The sequence below is a fragment of the Phocoena phocoena genome, chromosome 10 (assembly GCF_963924675.1).
Source record: "Phocoena phocoena chromosome 10, mPhoPho1.1, whole genome shotgun sequence".
In the NCBI taxonomy this organism is placed as follows: domain Eukaryota; kingdom Metazoa; phylum Chordata; class Mammalia; order Artiodactyla; family Phocoenidae; genus Phocoena; species Phocoena phocoena.
The window spans coordinates 96811542-96837258 of NC_089228.1; the positions used below are offsets into that span (position 1 = coordinate 96811542).

The following is a 25717-nucleotide window of genomic DNA, read 5'->3' on the forward strand; positions in this document are numbered from 1 at the left end:
ACTGGTTTGTGGTGTAGGGAGAAAATAAAGGTTTCTGTGTCTTGGAGAGAAGAAAAAAAAAAGAGAGAGAGAGAGAGAAAGAACCAGCCTCTGGCTCCTGTTTCTGTGGATTAAGCTGTGTAATGTAAATTGAAACTGGCCTGGATTCCAAAAAGGGAAGAAAGAAACACCTGGCTCCCTGGAAGCTCACCACTTGCATCATCAAGGACTTTAGAGAAAGGCCCCTCTCCTTGGGGACCCGGAACATCCTTCTCAGAGGCAGTGGTTCCAGGTAAGACTGTGTGGAAGGCTGAGCATCCTGAGCTCCTGTCCCTTAGAGGGAAACCATCTCCTGCGATGACTCCCCCTCGCTCAACTGAATTAAGATACAGTAAAAGAGAAGGCAGCCCACATGAATAATTTTCATTCCCTTAATCAGATCTCCCCCCCTTCTGTTCTTCAGCACATTCTTATTCCTACTCCCAAGCCTTTCCTTTATTGGTCATCCTACCTGGAAAGACCTCTCTTCTTCCAGCTACTATCAGATAAGCTGTCCTTCCTGGCTTCTGGCCCTATCTGAGTGCTACTTCCCAGTTCTCCTAAAAAGTTTTCTCTTACTGGTCCAGGGCATTGGGCTCTTCCTCCTCTAAACTCCCATAGGAGGCCACATCCGCCCCACACAGACTTCTATTGCTCTCTTCACCTCTCTCTCTTGGCTTCTGTGTCCATAACAATGTGGAATGCTGAAAAGAACACAGGCATCAGAACCAGACCAGATCTGAATTTAAATCCTGACTCCACCACTCACTATTTATATAGAACCCCGGGGAAAACAGTTTACGTTTCTTAGCCTTGGTTCCTTAAAGTCATAAGATAATCCCTACTGCGATTAAATAATATTATTTAAAGTGATGGATGCAAGTGCTTGGCATCCAAGATTCCCCATTCCACTCGCTTAACTGCAAACTCCTTGAGGCCAGGCTGTTGTCTGTATCCCCAATAAGGCCTAATTCCATACCATTAGGAAGCAATGAAAATACATACAGGCTGACTTGAGAATTACTAACAACTTATTAATTTTACAGGCGTAATCACCAAATAGCTTCCTCCTTTCCCAGAAGCTGAGATTCCCAACATGAGACTCACTGTTTCATTTAAGATACTCTCTCCATCTTAAATCCCAGGATCCTATTGACAATGATGATCATATTATAATTTCATGTGATCCAGCAGTGGAAAGCATACTGATAGAATGGGACACAGGAAAAATAATTTTTTTTTTTTTTTTTTTTTGCGGTACGCGGGCCTCTCACTGTTGTGGCCTCTCCCGCTGCGGAGCACAGACTCCGGACGTGCAGGCTCAGCGGCCATGGCTCACGGGCCCAGCCACTCCACGGCATGTGGGATCTTCCCGGACCGGGGCACGAATCCGCGTCCCCTGCATCGGCGGACGGACTCTCAACCAGTGCACCACCAGGGAAGCCCAGGAAAAATAAATTTTGATTAAAAAAAAAGATGAGGGAAGGCCTGCAGAATAAAGATTGCATGCAGGTGACACTCCAGATCGGACTATTAGAATGACCCTGATTACCCCAAGGAGAGCCTATAGGCCACTAGGGTCCAAATCAGGGAGACTGATCTTTAAAATCTCATTTAGATCTGAATTTATTTTCCTTTAGGTGCCCGTTAACCCCTTCCTCACAGATGATACCTGTTATTTGATTATTTAAAAGCAAGTTTTAATATGGGAGGAAGCATGCTTGGAAGAATAAAAATGGGGATATTGTGAGAAAAGGAACGGTATAGAAAGGGTCAGCTGCAGACTTGGAGGACAAACCTTACCGAGTTCACAGTGCTTTACCACGTGGCTGCCAAGAAATGGTTAGGTATGTGTGTCTTGACTCTCACCCCTCCCTAAGAGAGCTAATCTATGGTTAGAGTACCGCAATATAGAATAGACAGTGATCTTAGCCACTGATGGGTCAGCAAAATTCTACATCCCTTTGAAGGAGTGGAAAGAGGAGGCACAGCTGTGACATGCCACACTTTATGATTCCAGTCTTGACTAACTAGCTGGCACTACAAGAATTTAAACCTGCTTTATGGCTGGGGAGAGAAGTTACTGTTGGGTTGTCACCATACCTAAGAAGAGAGGAGACAGCAAAGAGAAAAATAGATTCCACTGGCTCCTGAAGAGCTTCTGATGCCTTCAGAAATACATTTTACATCATGGCTCAGCAGAAACACACACACACACACACACACACACAAAACACACACACACACACTTTTAACATGTGTGACAGACCACTTTAGTTTCTATCCTATTATTTTCTATCCTATTGTTTGAAAGATATTGTGGGACTTCCCTGGTGGCGCAGTGGTTAAGGATCCGCCTGCCAACACAGGGGACACGGGTTCGAGCCCTGGTCCGGGAAGATCCCACATGCCGTGGAGCAACTAAGCCCATGCACCACAACTACTGAGCCTGCGCTCTAGAGCCCGCGAGCCACACCTACTGAGCCCGTGTGCCACAACTACTGAAGCCCGTGAGCCTAGAGCCCATGCTCCGCAACAGAGAAGCCACCGCAATGGGAAGCCTGCGCACCGCAACGAAGAGTAGCCCCCGCTCGCTGCAACTAGAGAAAGCCCACGTGCAGAAAGGAAGACCCACTGCAGCCAAAAAAAGAAAATCAATTTAATGGTCACAATATCTTTCTTTTTTTAAATTTTATTTATCTATTTATTTTTGGCTGTGTTGGGTCTTCCTTGCTGCACGCGGGCTTTCTCTAGTTGCAGCGAGCGGGGGCTGCTCTTGCGGTGCGCAGGCTTCCCATTGCGGTGGCTTCTCTGTTGCGGAACATGGGCTCTAGGCGCACGGGCTTCAGTAGTTGTGGCACACGGGCTCAGTAGGTGTGGCTCGCGGGCTCTAGAGCGCAGGCTCAGTAGTTGTGGTGCACGGGCTTAGTTGCTCCACGGCATGTGGGATCTTCCGGGACCAGGGCTCGAACCCGTGTCCCCTGCGTTGGCAGGCGGATTCTTAACCGCTGCGCCACCAGGGAAGTCCTTTAAACTGATTTCTTAATACAACAATAGGGTTGCAACCAATAAGTTGATCAACACTGCACTCCACTGTACTGTAGGATTAATTCACTCACTGAACAAGTAATGGTAAAGTGCCTACTACCGTGTATGGCCCTGGCCATATGCATGTCATGGCCTGAGGGCAGGAACATGGTGGCCATCACCCAGGCCTTTGCATTAGGGTTTGGGATTTGTATCCTTTCATCCTGCAGCACCTTTGGGAATGCAGAACCAAGCCTTGTTTTTCCAGCTCATTCTGTTAGCAGCTGCTCTGCCAGACTCAGCTCCTCTGAGATGCTGACAGGAAGAAGAGAAAAAACACTTCCACTACAAGAGCTTACAAAACCTTCCGCTGAGGCTCAAGTCTGGCCTGAGCCAATATATTTGGTTATACTTTTGGGATTTGTTTTCACTCAACACTTAATTTTATTAAGATTCAAATTATGAAGTTAGATGACGTAGAGTTAGGAAAACAAATGCTATACGACTTCTACTTTGCCAGGAATCTGGTACAGGGTTCTGAAAACTCTCAATCTAGGCACGTTTTACTCCATTTGAAAAATTTTCTAACTAAATTCTAAAATGCACTCGTGTCGACATTTTATGTACATGCATTGACTCAACTTTGCCAATTTTTAAAGTCACGGGGTTAACTAAAATTCTTTTTACTGTAAAATAAATTGCATTGGCACTGCCTATATTTTCCTCTGCCAGACTTCCTGCCATCATGACCTTTTAGTGCCCTTATATCACCCAAGTCAGAGGAAGAGGCCAAGAGATCTGCAGCCAATTCAGTCAGTCTTCCCGCCCAGCGAAGTGGATTTCTGGGTAAGCTTCACGTCAAGAGAAAGAAAAGACCTGTTGCAAAATATTCTTCCAACGTACAGATGAACCTCTCCCGGGCCCACCTGGGAGCCACATTAGACCCTAGGTATGGAGTATTTGCAGGGGTTACTTGTGTGACTGTATCAACAATGATAAAGGGAGACTTTGCCATACATTCCAGTGGGTTCAACGAAAATGTCATGTGCACGTGAATCTCTGGTCTGTGGCTGCTTATTGGGACAGAGATTGAAATCACAACTCCAGGAGCGGGTGTCCAAGGATGAGAGCCAGCGAAATCTAAACGAGCTGAGCGTGCGTCACAAGGGGTTGTGCTAGTGCACCTGAGATCAAAGGGCAGGGAGCCCTTTTCCCCTGACTGGTGGGCGGACGAGCCCAGGGCAGGGGACAATTTGATTTTTACTTACTGCCTTACCGCCTCTCACGTGGCCCCCTGCTACATGCAACACTCGTTATTTCACTCCCTCTCTCAAACGGTCACCCTTGAAAGACCCTCCAGGTGCCAGCGGCCTTGGCTCCTAGCACAGAATATCATCAGACTAGGCTGTTTATCCAATATCTAAATAATCCTAATTAACAGTTAGCTAAAATTTTACCATTTCTAAATTTAATTATATTTACAATATAAATTCATTTATAGTTGCAATAACCCAGAAGTACTATATTACTACCTAAATTGGTTTCCTAGAGCTACCATAACAAAGGACCACAAACCAGGTGGATTAAAAACCCCAGAAGCTTATCCTCTCACAGTCCCAGAGGCTAACAGCCTGAAATTAAGGTGTCCGCGGCACCATGTGCCCTCTGAAAGCTCCAGGGAAGAATCCTTCCTTCTAGTGGCTTCTGATAATCCTTCACCTGTGACCACATCACTCCTCTGCTTCCATCTTCATATGGCATGCTACTTGGTATGTCTTTGTGTCTCTTACCTTAGAGGAAATCTGGAATCCGTGTCCAAATTCCCCTCTCCTTTCTTGTATAAAGACATGAGTTATTGGTTTTAGGGCCCACCCTAAATCTAGGATGATTCCATTTCGAGATCCTTCACTGATCACACCTGCAAAGACCCCGTTTCCTAATAAGGTCACATTCTGAGGTTCCAAGTGGACATTAATACTGGGGGGATGCTAGCCAACCCAACACATTATCCCTGTTTTACAAATGAGAGAACTGAGGGTCAGAGGTCACGGGACATCAAATTTTGGCTTTTAATTCCTCTGTCTTGTCTGTCTTAAGTCAAGCAGTCACCAGCAGTTTATACCATCTATTGAACGCCCACTGCAGGATAGCCATTTACTTATTCATTATCTCTAGTCCCTCCCTATCTGAAAAGCAGACATTATTATCCCAATGTTAAGGATAAAGAAACAGGCTCAGTGACGCTGATGAATTTGCCCAAGGAAGAATTACCCCAGAGAAATGGAGCCCAAGCCCAGTCTGGTCAGTTCAGATGCCCCCTTTTCTTTATACCATGTAACTTCTACCAAATCTTGCTTCTGCTTCCTTCATGATGTCTAGAAGATCAACCCTTCCTGCTGGCTCCTCAAGGTCAAAACGTTAAACATTTTCATTTTAAACCCTCTGATACAATGTGAGAAAGTGCAGGCCCCAGGAAAATCACATTATTGTGGAAAACTCCCTTTCCAGAGCCCTAGCAGCTCGAATGGCCATGGAAACGGGTTAAATGGACATTGGGGGAGCCTCACATAGGGGAGGTGGGGAAGGAAATGCAGCTGACCCTTGAACAATGCAGGGATTAGGGGCGCCGACTCCACACAGTGGAAAATCTGTATATCACTTATAGTCAGCACTCTGTATCCGAGGTTCCTCTGTGTTCACTATTGCACATCCACAGATTCAACCAACAGCAGATCATGTAGTACTGTCGTATTTACTACAGAAAAGCATCCGTATAAACGCGGACCCGTGCCGCTCAAATCTGTGCTACTCAGGGTCAACCATAGAACAAAGCTGCTGGAGCTGCATATGGCAGAGCTATTCAGCCTCACCTGTGTACCTGGAGTCACCCGGGGAGCTTATAAAAGTGCTCATGCCCAGATCCCTCCTCGAGAAATTCTGAATTGTTCTCGGCTATGGATTAGGCATTGGGAGTTTTACAAACACCTCTACGTCATTCCAACGTGCAGCCAAAGTTGGAAGCACTGATAAACGGGAATTCTCATCGAATATTATTTGGAAATGGCAGCAGCTGAGGTCTGATTGAATACAAGAAGTTGCAGTTGCTTTAAACGTCTCCTGGGAGAGCCACCGTCTTCTACCCTAGCTGCCTTCTGAAACCCCGCCATCCTAGTGCTTGGCAGACCTGTGGCATAATCGACTGCTTGCTTCGCACGCAGTGTCAGAGGTGACCCTGAGGCAGAGTGAGGGGCCAGGCTCTGAGGATGCTGCAGTCCTCTCCGGACCGTCCCGGTTGGGCTTTCTCACGTCTATCCGCCGATCTCAGCACAGCTCCCTAGGGGTGACAAATTCCAGACTGGCAGAACGCAGCCGCAGCCGTGGGGAAGTCTGCCAGCAGTTGGCCTTTGGGCTTGACTGCCGCCTGGGCTCTCCTGGGTCTCCAGCCCACCGGCCCTCCCTGCAGATTTAGGTCTTGCCAACCTCCGCAACAGCATGAACCAACCTCCCTGAAACCTCTCCCTCTCGCTCTCCATCCCTCCTTCTCTCCACACACGCACAGCCCTCTTGGTTCTGCTTCTCTGGAGAATCCTGGTTAGCCTCATTCACTCCTCTGCCTTTCCTCTTCCCAGGCTTCACTTCCTCCCTCCCTGTCTGCACCCCACCCTTCCCAGGCTCCGCTCCACGTCGGCCCCGCACTCACTCACCCCTCTCCCCATCACCTGCCTGCAGCCCCTGTGACTCACAGGCCTGTAATAAGCCCTCAGCTTCCGTGTGACAAACTCTCTCTCCCCTTTCTTCATTCAAGAGTCTCCCCGAATCCCACATCATCCAATCAAGGAAACAACAGTCTGTCCTCCCTCAGATGAGTCCATTCAGTGGAACAGATTTCTGAAAATATCTAATAGTATGAGTTTTGCTATGAAAATTAAACTCTGAGACTGTTCCACACATGACCATAAGGGGACTTGGTGTTTCAAAACTCTCTGCTTTAGGGGCCAGGCTGCAAGAGGCTGGGTCTGCACTGCAGAGGTTTGTCTTTGGCACATGTTCACACGTTCTAATGATGCTCACGAGGCCATGGTCTTGGGTGTGGCTTCCGGACTGAGGTGCTAAAGGCCACTGCCCTCCATGGCTACAGATTTTATAACCAGCCTCACACTACCATCCTGCTCATGTGACACTATTTATCAGGTGAACTGGGTGAGAAGGTGTAAAGGGGTCAGGACAAATCCATAAGCATATGTCCTCTCGTCTTCCTCCTGGGGGCAAAGCCCATTCTTACACAAGCTCAACACAAATGACCAATATGCACAATCATTCTGGTGGCTCATGCACCCTGCCTGTGTTTACCTGCTGACTATCCCACGGTCAGAGAACGTTAGTGTCTGGGATGAGAACAGCCATGGCCAAACCATGGCGGTTACTGCAAGAGACCTGCAAGGGTCTTGTCACTGCCCCCTGCACTCCGGATGACGGAGGGCTGGGGGACACTACCCCTCCCTTTCCTATCACCTGGGTGGAGGGGCCTTGTGATGTTGCTGCAATCACCATTAAACCGCACTCTCAGCATACACTGCAGAGGCCACGGAACACACTGCTCAACCAATGAGCTACGCTTCCAAAGACCCCTGAATGGCCTGGGGAGAGGAATCCCTGGGTAGCCAGAGGATAAAGAAAACCCAAGGTATACGCTCACATTATGAGGGCTACTGCAATGTCAGAAAGAAGATGAGCTTCACGGGTAGGCAAAACTCAGTTCGCCCACAACATTTACCATCTCGGGTGACTCATTCCACCTTTCAGGTCTGGGTTTCCTCCTATATAAATTGGGGGAGCAATACTTACCTTGTGTTAGAGTTACTTTAGGGATGGACTATAATAATGAACCTAGAACACAGCCCAGTGTGTGGCACTCAATAAACATCCATTTCCTTCTCTGCTCTCTTAACTCAAAGGCTCTATTAATCCAAGGAGGGATGTATTTATAGGTTGTCACTTGTGACCTTGGTGGATTCAGTGTGAAATCACAGAGCACAAAGCAGCCAGTGGGGGCACCAGGAGTCAGAAGATTTTAATGGGAAATCTAACTTATTGTCTGCATGACTTCACAAAATCCACAAAAGGGTCCCAATCATTCCCTAACTTAAAATACAAACAGGAGACCATTACGAGTGACCCAACAATATAAAAATGGGAGAAGGCAATGAAAAACTGTAAATGCCATAGACTCCAGCAATCCTAGGTTTTAGAACCCTCTAAGTCTTCATAAAGCACTAAAATTTCAGCAAACATCACCACTTCAGGTAGCTTACATTAGGCCTCACTGTAACTCCCCACTTCTTTCCACCAGGCATATGGGAATACCTCCCACGCGGTCCTTGCCTTATTATAGGGCATCAGAGAGAAATTCATTTTTCAATTAACAAAAGACAAGGAGCCCCTCCTTGCCATTTGGAGACAGAGTATTTAAAGCAAGTTTGCTAGTTTCAATTCTCTCATCTTGTAATAAGATGACTTGGCAGGATGTCCTTACAATGGTAGTATAAAGTCAATGGAGTGGGAAAGGATATATACCCTCTTCTGGTCTTCAACTGCACTTTTCTCTATCTCATGAATAGTTCTAGGCCTACAATTAAATGGAATGATGAGAGCCCTCTGCTGGCTAAATTTACGCTTCCCTTTTCTTAGAGATGTTAAAACAAATTATCTTATGTTTTGAAAGCCCTATGCATTGTTCTCATGAGCAACTTGCTGCATGAACTTCACCTTTTCTCCACCTGTGATCCCTCGCCCTCGGATAAAGAGATGATGAGATATTTTATTTTCAATTTATTTGAGGCTCACACTCTGCAAATATCTGGGCAGATAAATCCTTCTGAAAAGATAAAACACACTTTTAAAAATTAATTTTCAGACATTTATCTAACAAATATCTATTGGGCATCTATAACAAGTCAGAGACCATACTATGTACTGTAAGAGATACAAGGAAATTTAAAATATAATCTCTAATTACAAGAAGCTTATTGAACAGTACAGAAAGCAAGAGGCTTTAGTTTTTTAAAATGCGGCTTTTCTATAAAACTTAATTGTCTTATAAAATATATATATTTTCTTCTAAGAGCTATACCCTTAGGTTCTCTACCTTTCTATCCTCTTGGGTGCCTGTAGCAGGAATCTGAGCACCTTTCTGGACACTTCCTTCTCCTACTCACCACTCCAATTACTCACCATGTCCTGCCAATTCTACTTCTCTTTGTTTCTACTGACACCAGTTTAGCTTAGGGCACCATCATTTCAGGTTATTACTTTTTAAAATATTTTAATTATTTTTGAGTGGTTAATGCATGCACATATTATAAAATTCAAAAAGTACAACAGGAATGCATAGAAAGGAAGTCTCTCTCATACCCTTAATTCCCTAGCCACCCAGGTCCCCTCTACAAAAGCAAACGACAATTCCAATCTCTTGCGTATGCTTCTAGAGATACTATATTCATGTACAAGCATATATATATATATATTTCACAGTAGTGACATGCTGTTCTGCACCTTGTTTTCACATCTTTCAGTTCATGTTGGAGAAAATCATAACTGTGTGTAAAGAGGGCTGCCTCATTCGTTTTTAAGAGATTAAAAGAATTCTATTATATGTATACTACCATAATTTATGTAATCAGTTCCCTATTGATGGAAATTCAGATGGTTTCCAATCTTTTGCTATTATAAGTGGATGCTGCAGTAAAGATCTTCATACAGATACCATTTTGCATATGTGCCAGCATATATTTAGGATAAATTCCTGTAAGTGGAATTGTTGGATCAAAGGAAATGTGTGTTTTTTTTTACTATTGATAGTTACTGCCAAATCACTCCTCATAGAAGTTTTACCAATATCTACATTCACTGACAAGATATGAGACCCTGTTACCCCAAATCCTCAACAATACAGTGGGTTATACAATCCCATGGGTAGAAACAGTATCTCAATATAGTTTTAATTTACATTATTCTTATTTTGAGTGAGGATGAGCATCTTTTTATGTTTAAGATATTTTAGTATGTATAATTTATATATATTTCTATGAACAGACTTTTATATCTCTTTTCCATTTTTCTGTTTTGAGGGTTTTTTTTTCCTTATTGAACTGTAGGCACTTGTAGCAGGCAGCCCCCAAGATAGCCCCAGATGACCCCCACGTCCTGATATTCACATCCTTGTGCAGCCCCGCTCAGGCTGTACCAGGGTTGGTCTGAGTGAACCAATACCAATATGGCAGAAGTGATGGTATGTCATTTTCAAGATTAGCTTGTAAAAGATGTTGTACTTCTCTCTTGGAGGTGCGCTTTTCTTTTTTTCTTTTTGCGGTACGCGGGCCTCTCACTGTTGTGGCCTCCCCTGTTGCGGAGCACAGGCTCCGGACGCGCAGGCTCAGCGGCCATGGCTCACAGGCCCAGCCGCTCCGCGGCATGTGGGATCTTCCACGAACCCGTGTCCCCTGCACCGGCAGGCGGACTCTCAACCACTGTGCCACCAGGGAAGCCCAGGTGCGCCTCTTTTGAGTTCCTCACTCTGAAGGAAATAAGCTGCAATCTCAGCCAGCTGCTGATGGAGAAGGCCAGTGCTGAGGAACCTACGCCTCCAGCAAGTGGCCAGCAAGGAAGTGAGGTTTCCTGCCAAGAGTCACATGAATGACCTTAGAAGTGGGTCCTCTAGCCCCAGCTGAGCTTTTAGATGAGACTGTAGCCCCAGCCAACAGCTTGACTGCAATCCCATCATGAGAAACACTGAGCCTGAGCCTCCCAGCTAAGCTAGCTGCTCCCAGATTCCCGATCCTCAGGAACTGAGAGATAATAAATGTTTGTTGTTCTAAGCTGTTAAGTTTTGAAGTAATTTATTATACTTTAATCAATAATAATGTATAGCTCTAAATATATTTTTAAAAACCAGTCCTTTCTTTCCTTTGAGTATGAGCTTATTTATATGAGTTTCAAATGCGTCTCTCCATTTGTTGAATGTTTATTACTGGTCTCCTTTGTGATTTCTTTTTTATTTCTTTTCTTTCTTGCCATGCAGAATTTTAAAAATTCACTATGTAGACATATGTAAACATAATTAAATTTACCAATTTAGGGGAATACTTTTACACTCAGAAATGGTGAAAAAGAGACCATTAAAAAATGTTCCAAATTTCATTTTCCCCCTTTTCCAATAATAAAGAGCTGGGCCATTTGCACCAACCCTCCTGCTAAGAATGTGTCAGATAATTTTCCTAAAAATTTATAAAATAATTTTCCAATCTCCTTAAAAGCATCAAAGGAAGGACAAGATAATGAGGAATTACCAGACCAAGTTCTAAGAGACTCCAAGAACCCAGAAAGGCAAGAAAAACAACCAAAACCTTTTGCCCTGAGGACATATGCTGGGGGACTTGTGTTACTGTTTTGAAGATCTCACAGAGTAAGAGAGACAAGTCAAAGCTCAGGGTCCACCCAGGGTGAAAAGTTAATATTAGATACCACCTCTTATGTTAACCTAGAATCCCAAAGGGAGAACCTACAGGAGAAAGGTAAAGAAGTAAAACTACCTACCCCTCACTCCCCATTTCCCAAAAAAAACCAACAGTCCAAAGACAGAGATGTCTTAATAGAGCAAAGAAGGGACACACACACACACACACACAAAATCTGTCCTCGCGTAGTTCTACCCAGTGACGAGCCCTCTGAGAATTTATAGCATAAATTCAAAACCCAGGAGTGGTTCAGAAAACTTCAAGCCATTACTTTAGCTTGAATTGGTTACAGAGAGGCAGTGCCCCTAAATGTCTGGAGAGGCAAATGCAAGACTGCCTGGAGAAGGGCTCCTCACCCAAGTCACGGGAATCACCCAAAACGATGTCTCATGGGCAGTGAGCAAGAAGCAGCAGCAAAAGATGTAACATACATGAAGCACAGTGCAATAGCTGGCACTGAATAACTGCTCAATACAGAGCAGATGAGAAAGCAGCAGCAGCAAAAGAAAAATACAAAACTATACAAACAGACCCTGAAAGACTTCAGATCCTGGAATAATCAGAGGCAAGTTATAAAATATCTATGTTTAAAAAAATAAAAACATAAAATCTGCAGTAAATAGGAACTTGAAAAAATGACCTAGCAGATTTGAAAAAGAAACAAGTAGAACATCTAGAAATGAAAAATACAAAAACATAAATTAAAAACTCAATTGATGGGTTTGAGAGCAGAATCGACAAAACTAGAGAGAAATAGACTACAGATCAAAAGAAATTATCCCAGCTGTAGCATGGAGAGACAAAATTGGAAAACACAAGGCAGCAGTTAAAGGAAATGGAAGATTAAAGGAGATCTACCATATGTAGAACCCAGAGAAAATTTTATAAAAAACCCACTACCAGAACTAATTAATGAATTTATCAATATTAGAAATATTGATAAATTATCTTGCTATTTAATAATAGTAAAATTCAGAAAATAAAATGTTCAAAAATATTATTTACAGTAGTAAAAAAACAAAGTATTTAGAATTTTTAAAAATTAAGGTAGGATTTATATACAGTGAAATGCATTTAAGTGTTCAGTTTGATGAGTTCTGATAAATGCATACACCTGCATATGTTATCCCACAACTCCTGTCCCCTATTAAGATACAAAACATCTTCCTCACTGCAGAAAGTTCCCTCGTGCCCCTCCCAGTCAACCTGTGCTCCACCTCCAACTCCAGGCCACCACGTTTCTGACCCCTTTCACCATAGTGTTGTCTACTACAGAAATGTCATAGAAATCATATCAGATAGTATGTATTCTTTTGTGTCTGGCTTCTTTCCCTCAGCATGGGCATGATGTTTTTGAGGTTATCCATGTCTTTGCATCTGTGTTTCATTCTTTTTATTGCCTTTAGTATATATGCATATATCATAATCTGTTTATCCATTTTCCTACTGCAGACATTTGGATGAACTTCAGTTTGAGCCATTATAAATTTGCTGTGAACAGCCCCGTACGAGGACTCTTATGGACATATGTTCTCTTTTCTCTTAGGGAAATACTTAGAAGTGCAACTTCTGGGTCAAAATGCACTCACCACACCATATTGTAATTCTCCACATAAATGGCTGCCCCACTGAACTGTAAGTTCTTTGAAAGCAGGACCAGATTTGGTGCATTGGCTTATCGCCAATGTCTTGCATGGCAAAGGGCACACAAGAGGCATTAACCATGTAGTTCTTGAGTCAACATATTGAGGAAAACGTATTTAAAAACACAAAAAGTATAAGCAGACGATATTCCTCCAATCCAGCTTGTCGTGGTTACACCACGGTACTGTCTCAAGGGTACGAGCACCTTGTCGTAACTGGATCACTTTGCTGCATGGTGGGAATTAACACAACATTGTAAATCAACTACACTGCGATAAAATAAACTCAAGAAACAGAAACAGAAGTCCTCTTCACAAGTTTGTAAAATAAATCCCATGAAAAAGGCCCAAGGAATTTTGAACTTGTAGTGATAACTATTTTTAAAAGACTAATATTTACCGACCCCTAACAATACTAAACAACTTACAATAATCATCACAATCATTCCTTGTGCTCCAAAAAGTAGGTACAAGGAACCGAGGCTTACAGAAATTAAGTAACTTGCTTAAGGTCACACAGCTAAAAATTGGTGGATCTGCAATGAATATGAAGAAGCTTTGTCTTATTATGTTAGTAAGTATTACTTTTGAAAACAGTTTCAGTCCAAGTTTTTCTACACAAAAATTGAAATGATAATAATAAAACTGCATCACCTATGTACTACAGGGATCCAATGAGGTTATTTATTTAGTAGTAATTCATTCTCTAAACAGAAAGGCATGATAAACAGATAAATTCTCATCTTCATTGTCGTTGTCATCATCATCATTGTCATCATCTTTTGACCACTTACCAACTGCGTGTCCTTAGGTATGTTACTGTTAACTTACAAAAAGGGGATAATAATACCTACATTGTATCATGACGATTAGAAGATGTAACATACATGAAGCACGGTGCAGTAGCTGGCACTGAATAACTGCTCAATACAGAACTGTTGCTGCTGCCCCCCTTGGCTTGTTCACACCATGGTTCTTGTTCATATTTTCATTCCTGGCCAACTCGTCACTCCCTGGTAGGTAGGAGGGCTTCTAATCAGGCTCCATGATTCTCCCTCTCTCAGCCATACTAAAGCTTTGACCAAAACAACCAATCAGAATACCCGTTAGAACAGTGCCTGTTTTCAGTCACATCAGGTTCCAGCAATAATCAAAGTATTTGCAAACATCCGTGTCCTTTGTTCTCTCATGACCTTTAAAGACTGCAGTTCTGATTTGTCACTAATGTGAATAAAGTGAACTGCGTGTATAAATCAGTGATCAATTTTTCTAAACATAAAGTCCCTCACATATAGACACATTCATTTTTATATAAACCAAGGAATATAATTTAAACTTTGTTTAGCTGTTTGTTAACTTTTGAGCCTTGAAATACTGCAATTATATTATCCTTAACTGGAAGCGTCATTTTCATAGGAAATTTAAAAGCTACGAGGTCTGACTAAAGCACAGGCCATGTTCATAAACGCAAACCGAAGGGACAGATGCAGAGCTCCTCTGACCTCATACAGAGGGGTTGACTGCCAGGTTGATTCTGCTGCATCAACTGGCACACAACCATTATTCGCAGCCAAGCCTATGCCTGCAAAATAAAGCGACCACACAGATGCCATTGGGACTCTAAACACTGCCAAGTCCCCGGCCACCCCCTGTCTTCTCCCATGCTGGGGGATGTACCATTAATGTCGAGTCAACATAAGGCACCTCAGGGTAACAGGTTCCTCCAGGACAGATACAGCCAGGCCTGGGACCGCCTCTAGACTGCTCCTCTAAACCTGTCACCCACCTCAGTTTGGGTCTGATGCCAGTGACGTCAGAGGGCAGGCCTCCTGCCCTTGCTCTGCTTTTCCTGCAGCTGCTGCTTTTACCACCAATGCACTCGGTCTCCCCACTGATTATCACTTGGTTCCTGGCTTTCTGATACAATCATCATTTCTGTTCCAAGCGCTACAGGTAAACTGCTACCCGAGGTTGCTATGTTTATTCATTTTTCCAGCTTTCTCTATTGAGGCCATGTTGGTAGCTTTTTCTCTATTCAGGAACTTCAGTGAAGTCCTCTGCTTGTTTTACAGGGGAAGCTATTTAGCAAAGCTCCATGCGACAGCCCAACTCCTCTTCCTCCTACCACGTTCTCTGTGCTCTAAAGAGAACTCTTGTTCTCTGACTGCCTCCAGCCCCAAGTTGGCCTTGAGCTCTCCAACCACGGCTCAGAGGCAAAAACCTCATTTCCCCTCGCTGGAGACTAAATGCAAATGTCTTAAGTGGAGAAAGTTAGGGTTATAGTCTTTTCCCTTAAAATACAGGGCTGCCTTTTTGCATAAAGGATTCCTGGAGCCCCAGTGGCCATAAGTGAACTAACCCAATGGTCCTGGGTTTAGACAGTCAGAACAAATAGATCAGCCATCAGATCAGCCATCATCAAACTTTCATAGCCTCAACACCCTAACGTGTAAACTAAGAGCATGGCTGCAAGGACTGCGTGTAATTAGCTGCCCAAACTCCTATCCCCTGAGGTGCTTTACAATCATTTATTTTCACAGATGATTTTTTTCCATTGCATTTATTCCCCAATCTGCACCTTTCAGTGGCAGGGATATAGGAAGTCTGTGAAGATGTGTACAGATCTGTGGTTCACTGCAAGTGAAGATGTGAATCTGAATCAACTGCAACATATGCTTCCAAGCCTCAAATCCATTCAGAAGAACGGTCAAGGAAGCATCTTGCCGGGAGATCCTCACAGTAGCAGACACATGTTTTCTAAATGGTTTAAGGCAGGCAGAGGTTGCTCCGTCTGACCCTTGAGTGTTACTGAAGGCATGTCCTTAAGCCGAAATAAGCCCTACAAATTCCCAGAAAACAGTCCCTCTTATGAGTTCCTAAATGTTCTTTTTTTTTTTTTTTTTTTTTGCTAATAGTCTCATTTTCACACAGACTTACATATTACTTCCATTTTTTTTTTTGGAGTAAAGGCACATTTATTTATTGGAATATCAGCATGCAGATTGACACCAAGAATTATAATAACTCAAAGAGAGCCAGAAGTCAGACATATGAGCCTGAAGGAAAGTGAAAGCAGAGAAATAATTAAAATGGTAGTTATGCTTATATTATTTGTCAAAGTTTACAAAGCACTTTTACATATATGATATATAATAATCCACATACTTGGTGGCAAGTAACAGAAGCTATTTCTGGCTATTGCAGTGGAAATAAATGTATTAGAAGGATAAAGAGTAGTTCACAGAATTTACATAAACACCAAAGCATGGAGAACAGTCAGGAACTTAAGGGACTTTGTGGCACAACCGAAGTCATGCCACAGTCACTTGTGGTCTGAAAGCTGCCCCAGACTCTGCCACCACTGGGAATCTGCCACCACTGCTGCCATTCTCTGGGGCTGACCTCTTACAGCACCTGAGTCTTTGTATCCTTCCCTCCAGATTCAAAGTTCTAGGTGGGCACGTCTGATTGGCCAAGCCTGTGCCCTAGCTGTTGGGGCCGGTAAGAAAAGACAATACCCACTTCCTTCACCCCTCACCTCTTGGTGTTCGGTACTGAGTGTGTTAGTTTTTACTGCTGCATAGTAAATTACCACAGACTTAGCAGTGTAAAATGACACAAATTGATTATCTCACAGTTTCTGTGGGCCAGGAATTCTGGCATAGCCTCAGCTGGGCTTTCCATTCAGGGTCTCATAAGGCTGTAATCAAGGTGTAAGCTAGGCTGCATTCTTATCTGGAGGGTCAACTGGAGAAGAATCTGTCTCCTAGCTCCCTCAGGTGGAGACACAATTCATTCATTTGCAGCTGTGTGTCTGAGGTCCCTGATTTCTTGCCAACTGTCAGCTGGGGACCATTCTCAGCTCCTAGATGCCACACTCAAGTTCTTGCCATATCCACAGGTCCATCCCTCATGGGCAGTTCACAGCAAGGCTGCTTGCTTCTTCAGGGCCATCAGGGTATCTCAGGCTTCATATCTCCCTTCAGGAAGGCCCCAGTTCCTCTTTTAAGAGTTCACTTGATTAGGCCAAGTCCACCCAGGATAATCTCCCTTTCGATTAACTCAGAGTCAGCTGATTATTAACCCATTCATAGGAGTAAAATCCCATCATATTCACAGGTGGTCACCCACACTCAAGAAGAGGGGGTTACACAGGGTATGTATACCAGGGGTTGGAATCTCGGGGTCCATTTTGCATTTTTTATCATACTTACCAGAAAATGACAAGAACTATCTCATTTCATCTCATTGGAGCAGCAAGTCAGGCATAAATTTTTTAATTTTATAGAGAAAAAAACAAGACTCTGAGAAGTCAGGTGATTTGGTTGTAGCCACAGAGTTAAGAAGTAGCTAAACTGGAGCATGACATCCAAACTTTTGACAGTGCTTTTTTCAAAGACAAATGGAAACAATAGCAGTAAATATAAACATTCACGAAAATAAATGATTTGACAACTGATGCTACAAGTTCTGATGGAAATAAGAAAGGAAGAATAAAAATGGAGAATTATGACTAACGAGGCTTATGGCCTGCTAGGGGAGGCCATTCTTCAGCTACGGGAAACAATGCCAACTAAGAACATGAGCTGTCTGTTTGATGTTAGAGAGAATGACATGCACCTGTGACATGACTGCTATTTTTTTTTTTTTTTTTTTTTTTTTTTTGCGGTACGCGGGCCCCTCACTGTTGGGGCCTCTCCCGTTGCGGAGCGCAGGCTCCGGACGCACAGGCTCAGCAGCCATGGCTCATATAAGCAGCAATTGAGAGCAAGTTTCAAAAGTGAATATTCAAGGTGACAAAAGTCTCCAGAAAAGCCCAAGCAGGAGCTAGAGAGATCACTGCCAAGGCCCTGTAGTTTTCACCAGCTCTACCCCTCTGTGTGTTCTTTGCTTCCTGTTCTCCCCGTTACAGTTCAGAGACCACCCTGTGTTCCAAGGAACCCTCCTTGGGTAGGATTATCAAAGAGAACTTGAGTTTATGTCAAGCTAACGATGTTATTTCCTTTATCATCATAGTGAAAGGTTACCAAAGAAGCTTTTGAAAGGCAGGATTTAGAAGGATAAAAGGGGTAAGGTTCTCAATGATTTAGTTTGATATTCTACAAATAACAACATTTTGTTGTCTAAGGATATGTAAGTAAAAGTTTAATAGGTCTTTGAACCCATGTCTCTGTATAAAAACCTAAGTGTAGAGAGAGCAGTTTTAAAAAAATATTTAAATGTGTCTGAACACATAATAGCACATTTAACCTCTTCTAGTTACATGTATACCACATGCAATGAGTAACAGTAAGTTACTGGAAAACCTCTGTGCTAATTTGGACCCTGCCACCATCCAGCTGCGTGATCTTGGAGATATAATTTCACCTATCTAGGCCTCAATTTTCTACTGTAAAAATAAGAAGTTAGAAAATTTGATTCCTAAAAGCCCTTCCACCTTTAAAATTTGGTAATTCTTCAATTGGCTAGATAATGCACAATAGTCAATATTTGGGGAAGACCATCTTTAGATGGAAGGATGTTAGTTCACTTTAATCACAGGTGACCATGAACTTGGTTACATTTTGAATTACATTCAGCTAACATCTTCCAGCCCCTTTCATCATTTTGGGATATTTGTCTACTGTAGAAATACTTACCATAGCCATATATCTAGCTATCTAGATTCCCCCCATGCCAACACACACCAGAAATATAAAGACAGTTAGTGACCAGGTTAACAGAGTGGAAGAGAGGAGTAGCTGAGTTAGCAGAGATCTGCAGAAGGAGAGAAAAATAGAAGAAATAGTACACAGCTTTCCCAAATTGACATAATCCACATGCATCACCATTAATTATAATAATCATCTCCTTCTACAACAAGTGTACTGTTTGACCCTATGCCTATGTTTTACTTACTTTTTTTTTTAGCATTTCCTTTCTCCTTTAGGCTGTTAATTAACTGCAGTGAAAGATTAAAGATCTCCATCACATGGTCTTTTTGGCCTGTCTCTGCTCTCTACTATCTTAAAAGACTCCCAACACTTTTATGAACAGCGGTACATTTTAGCATAACCAACAAGATAGCCAGCTCTCTTCTCTCCTCTTAACCCCTCGTGTTCAAGTTTTTGCAGAAGAACAAGGCACAGGAATGCTAGACCAGCGTCCAAACTCTGTCTGAAACATAAGTGGAGTATCTGGGATATGTGCCCATTTTGTTTTTCCAAACTATGCAAGAGGAATGCATATTCTTAAGATCTTCTTAAAAGCCAACTGTATTCTTTCCCAAAGAGATATGGAAACACATTTTTTAGGAGAAGGAAAAAAGACTTTCCATTTTGTTGTCATTTCTGCTTCACATATTCCTCCAACCAACACAGACTGAACATCCTGTAAAGTCTTTTTCATTGAGGTAACTTCCTCACTTAACAAATGGTATTTCAACTTGATCTATAATTCAAATTTCAATGATGCCCTACCTGTGTACTATCTTACACTATTCTCTTCACAGCCAGAAATTACCTACAAATTGCCTTACTCAGTGGGCATGTGCTTTCACTGCCCAGCCTGAGGTCAAGTCACTGTTAAGCACTGCCTCCTTTGTGAAATTCTCTCCTCCTTTGGATTCGGTGCCTTCTCCTCCTTTTCCCTTCGACCACTCTGACCACTCCTTTTCTGTCTTTTGGGGGCGGGGGGGTTCTTCCTCCGCCTGCCCTGAAAATGTAGGCATTCTTCAGAGCTCCATCCCATGGCCCTCTGCTCCTCTCATTCTTCACACTCTTCAGGATTACATCCAAACTCATGGTTTCACTTACCACCCACTCAATGACTGCTTCTAAATGTATTTCTCCAACAAAGACCTCCCTTCTGGAGTCCACAATTATGTACTGAAATACCTACTAGAAATCACCATTAAGATGTTCCCCAGATACCTCACACTCAGCTGGGCTGTTTTAGTGTGCTCAGGCTGCCATAACAAAATACCACAGAATGGGTGGCTTCAACAACAGAAATTTATTTCTCACAGTTCTGGAGGCTGGAAAGTCTAAGATCCAACTGCCACCTGATTCAGTTCCTAGTGAGGCCCCTCTTCCTGGCTGGTAGATGGCACCTCTTGCTGTGAGCTCACATGGCTTTTACTTGGTGTGTGTGTGTGTGTGGAGAAAGAGAGAGAGATTTTTTTGTCTTCCTCTTCTTTCAAGAGCGCTGATCTCATCACACCCTCATGACCTCATGTAACCCTAATCACATCCCAGAGGCCCCATCTCTAAACACCATCACTTTGGGGATGATGGCTTCAACATATGAATTTGGAGGGGACGCAAATATTCAGTCCATAACATGGGCCAAAAGCAAAAGGGTAAGGGAAGCCTTCCCCTTCCCTCTTACATATGCTCCACCTCTGCTGTGCCTTAGCTCAGTGCAGGACAGCATCACCCAGCCAGTAGCCTAACTGGTAACCGGGGGCCACCTTCTAGGTTCTCCAAGCCTGTTTTCTCACCTGTAAAATAAGGATACTAACAGTATCGACTTCACAGAGAATGAGACTAAATAAGTCAATACATGTAAAATGCTAATAAAATACAGGACACAAAGTAAGTTAACAGTAATGTTGCCTATCACACTTTTTCTTAAATCTCTTCTTTTTACTAACCCCACAAAAATGTTTGAGATCTTACCTTACATAATATTCTTTGACTTGCAAACCTTCCCCAGCCCTGGTCTATCTCTACTACCTTGGTTTGGGGCAGTTCACTGCACACATGGTATACTGGAATTGCCTCCTAACTAGTTTTTCTGCATTCTCTCAGCTATCTATCTAATCCTTTCCACACATAGCTATGTGAGTAATCTTTTCAAATTTTGGTTATCATCATCACAGTTCTCTGGTCAGAAGTCTTCAGTGGCACCTCATGCTTTCGAACATAGCTCAAATTCCTTAGCACCGCCTAAAATTCCCTTCATGGTGTAGCCCCTGCTTAACTCCCTAGCCCCTGTTCGAAGAGACAGTCTACCATGGGTGCTAAGTGTCTCTGCCCTCTGCTGAGGGTGCCAAACTGCAAGACTCACCCATCTCCTGGTCCTGAGCAGCTCCTGTAGCTAGTCGTCGCATAAGGCAACCACAGCGTGACTAGTGAGTCCCTTGGAGAGGGGGACTGGACAGCTGGCTGCCTGCATAAAACGTGCTGTGCCCCTGGCTCTGGGTTTCTCGGCTGCTATGCAAACCCACTGAATATGTAGCAACCACCTAGGTCCATCACATCACCTGTGTGGGGCATTGAGGGAAGGGAAACCAATGCAAATATGCTGATGCTCATGATATGCTTGCTATACCATTAATAATGAAGTCCTTTGTCTCTGACCCAGTAGCCTTGCGTCATCTGCCAGCATCCACAAGACTGTACCAAGCTAACTTATTAGCTTGCAAATAGGGGGAAATTCCATATCCTTCACTTTTTGATATCCTTACCTCCTCCGGTCTCTTGTTCTATCTCTTGTCCTATGCTCCAGTTGTACTGAACTATTTCCTGCCCCTGTGCCTTGAAAGATGCTAGTCTCTCTACCCCAAATCTTATTTCCTTTGTTTTCAACCAGCTAAAAGCACTATTTCCTCCAGGAAGCCTTCCAGACTTTCAGCGTGATTTTGAACCCTTTCTCTCTTCTTCTCAGTGCCCTGTGCAAGCCTCTACAGAGCTCTTGACACACTGTACTGTGGCTTATTTGACTCATGCACTTTTCCACTGGACAGAAAGCTTTTTGAGGATAAGGGTCATGTTTTATTTGTCTTTGTATGCCTGGTGTCTAGAGACTTTGTATCCTGCAACACTTGGCATGTAAATGTTTAATAAACGGTACGTGCCTGAATGAATGACTGGACCCTAATAGGTTGAACTCATTCTGAAAGATGAGCTTAGAAATAAATTACCCACTATCTCCCTCTTTGCCCTCCACACATTTCTTTCTCTTTTTACCTTCCCACCACCTTTTTTTCTATTCTAAGCTACACCCTATTCTGTGTGCTTAGCTAGATGCAAACAGACTTAAGTGAGGCAGAAGTATGACTGCAAAGCAATGAGGTGGATTCCACGCGCCATATGGGAGAATTAATCTCACCCTATATAATCAGTGCCTAAAGAGAGAGACTCAAACTTCCTTCCCTCTCTCAAATTTCCTGAGAGATTGCAAAAATGGATTAAGTAGCAGGGATTAGGTAATGTTTCTATTTTTTAATATTTTAAAATCAATCTCTCTCTCTCTCTCTCTCTCTCTCTCTCTCTCGCTCTCTCATACACACACACACACACACACACACACACAAACACACACCCCCCTTCTGATGATAAAGAATGGGCCATGGTAAAAAAACAAAACAAAACAAACTGCTTGGCTTCAGACAAATTTGCTACTGCCACAGTGGAAATCTCAACTTTAAATGAGCCCTCTGGGCTTCCCTGGTGGTGCAGTGGCTGGGAATCTGCCTGCTGATGCAGGGGACACAGGTTCGAGCCCTGGTCCAGGAAGATCCCACATGCCATGGGGCAACTGGGCTCGTGCACCCCAACTACTGAAGCCTGTGCACCTAGAGTCCATCCTCCAAATTGAGAGAGGCCACCACAGTGAGAAGCCCACGCACCACAACGAAGAGTAGCCTCCTCTCACCGCAGCTAGAGAAGGCCTGCGTGTAGCAACAAAGACCCAACGCAGCCAAAAATAAATAAATAAAAACAAAAACAAACAAACAAAAATGAGCCCTCTTTTCAGGAGACAATCCCCAGGAAGCAACACCGTAAACCTAGAAGGTACATCTTGACATGTGTTAAATAAATGTATGAGCTAATAAATAATGTTCATAGTATAAGTGAGTAATCCCATGGAGGCTATTTCAGAAATAAACATTTTCACAGGGAAACTAATAATATTTTCCTTCCTAGGGAAGGTATGTGTCCTCTCCTACTTGCCTAATTACTGTCCTGACTCTCACCATGTCTATAAGTGTACTAATTATAAACGGCTAGGATTTCATCCTAGTGCACTTTGCTAGTGAGCCAGTTACTAAGCTACTCTCTCTCTACGTCAAACCCATCCTTCCATACTTGGCTTTGTGATTCTGGCACTGACTCTGCAAACTCCATTTCTGCTTTGCCATTCCCTTCAAGTCTGCCTCTTCCATTAGGGCATAACAGAATAACAAGGGACTTGCTCCTTGCTTGTTTACCATTGGTGTCAGTGTCACCCAGCCTCACTTCTTCATAATTCTAAAGAACCTAACTCTCCCATAAATGGCAAAGAGCCCATCCCCGTGGGGCAGCATCTTCATCGCTTGCTTTCCTGTTCACTTTTGCTCGCTAACAGCACTCACGGCAAACACTCTGCTCTCCTTCCAGTCATGTCATCGTGCTTGTCTCTTCCCTTTCTTCTCTCCCTTTTTCAGCACTCTGTGAGATCACAGCACTGTCCATTTATAGAACAATCGCTAAAATAGCAACTGAGGTGATACCAAAAACCAGCAGCCAAGAAATAAATATTTGTGGCTGTGTGCTTAAAAATAACCGATCTGGAATGACATAATTGGAAAACTCCAGATAAAACAACATTTGCCCTGCCGTGAAGTCACAAGTAGCTTTACTGCTGGATGCACTTTTTCCTGATGGCACCACAAACATTTAAAAGCAAAAGTAATCTCCTGCATTCCTTCATCTTCCTTCTCTCCAAAACACACTAAGCAATTAAAATTTTCACTTAGTATCCAGCATTACTTATTCCATTTGAAAGAGGAGTACACTGAGGTGCCAGCAGTTTTAGTGTAAATCTCATAAATTTCAGCTCAAATAAGAACTTAAAGCTTCATTAATTTCTTGAAGAGATTATGCAGCTTTGTTGGGGGGGGTGTGAAGAAAAAGGAAAAAGAAAGGCAGCAGCAGCGACTGACACTGCTGCCTGAGCTGCTCACCAGGTGAGCACCACCTTGCGCTGTGCTCCCCTCCCCCTCCCCACCTTTCTGCGCTCTACAAATAGATGGGAAACTGATGAACAACCTGCGGAATGCTGATCAGCAGCCTGGTTGTTGCCCCCAGAGTCGTCTGAGAATAAATCTACCCTAGGGCTCTTATCAATTGTTCAGGGTTAAGCGACTTGAATAAGGATGTCAATAATGTTCCAAGCAACTGTAAATGGCAGTTGGTAGAAATGCTAGCTAAAACTTTCCACGGGCAAAGGAGAGTCCAAAAAGATCTCAACGAGCAGATCGACAAGATTAATTAGGACATTCAGGTCCAAACTAATGTGTAAAATAAAGGAAGGCTGGCACATGTGATACAGATGAGGCAGTTTTATTGACTGAAGATTCAATATGAATAATTCATATGACATGGTTATTTATATGATCACACATGAATGCATGTTAGGGACCCCTGCTATGTGTTCTCTCAGTGCTCTGGGCTGAACCCTATTACAATGCTCATCACACAGTACTGCAATTGTCTATCTTCCCATGTACACTGTAAGTTCTCTGAGGGTGGGGACTGTCTTTTTTCTTTTTCTTTTTAATCCACAAGTCTAGCATAATATATAACCCATTGTGGGAACTTCATGTCAACTCTCAAAATGAAGTGGACAATAGCTTTTAACTATATTTATACTATAACAAAATGAAGTTACTTGAAGACTGCAATACTATTTGTATTGTATTAAGGTGAAGTTACACGAGACAGTACAGTGGTGAAGGATGAGTGCTCTGCAATGAGTCGGCCTCGGTGCTAATCCTGCCTCTGCCACTTACTGGCTGAACAACCTTGATCAATTTCCTTAGGCCTTTTCATACCTCGGTTTTTGTATCTATTAAGATGGTGATATATAATAAGCACCAATTTCATAGGGCTACTGTGAAAATTAAATGAGGTAATACACATAGAGTACTTAAGCGGGCCCGGCACAAGGTAAACACTCAATATATTTTAACTATATGGGTATTATTAATAGCATTAAAATGATGATGATGTGATAATGATGATGATAACAATGAGTCTGTAACTGAAGTTATAAGACAGTGACATACTGGGATACAATATTTGCAACGTATGAAACAAAGGAATAGCATATAAAATATATATACATAAAGAACTTCAAACTTCAATTTTAAAAAATAGTATCAAAAAATGAGGAAAAGAAATAAAAGGCAATCCACTGCAGTAGAAACTCAAATAGCCAACAAATATTTAAACCCAAGCTTATTAATAATTTGGAAAATGTAAAGCAAAATCCATGAAATAACATTTCTCACCTATAAAGGTGGCAAAAATTTCAGTCTGATGATATCAAATGTTGGCAAGCATCTAGGGTGATGGGAATGCCCATACACAGGTGGTGGAAGTGTAAATTGGCCAAACACCTTGCAGGGCAATTTGGCAATATTTATTAAAATTAAGCATGTGCATATCCAAGAATTTGGTGGTCTTCACACCAGAGCTATTCAAAGAGTTCACAAATATAGAGAGTTTTACTGAACTGGCCTAAGAGCCTGCAAATGTTTGCAAAAGC

The 25717-nt window shown here is 42.9% G+C and overlaps 1 protein-coding gene across 1 annotated transcript in view; it reads left to right on the forward strand.

The window, feature by feature from the left end:
- Positions 1–6514, forward strand: part of ADTRP (androgen dependent TFPI regulating protein) — a 77949-nt gene extending 71435 nt beyond the window's left edge. The window contains exon 6 of the mRNA XM_065886011.1: positions 6264–6514. Coding sequence (XP_065742083.1) covers positions 6264–6514 — 251 coding nt within the window. The remainder of the gene's footprint in view (positions 1–6263) is intronic.
- The last annotated feature ends 19203 nt before the right edge of the window (positions 6515–25717 follow it).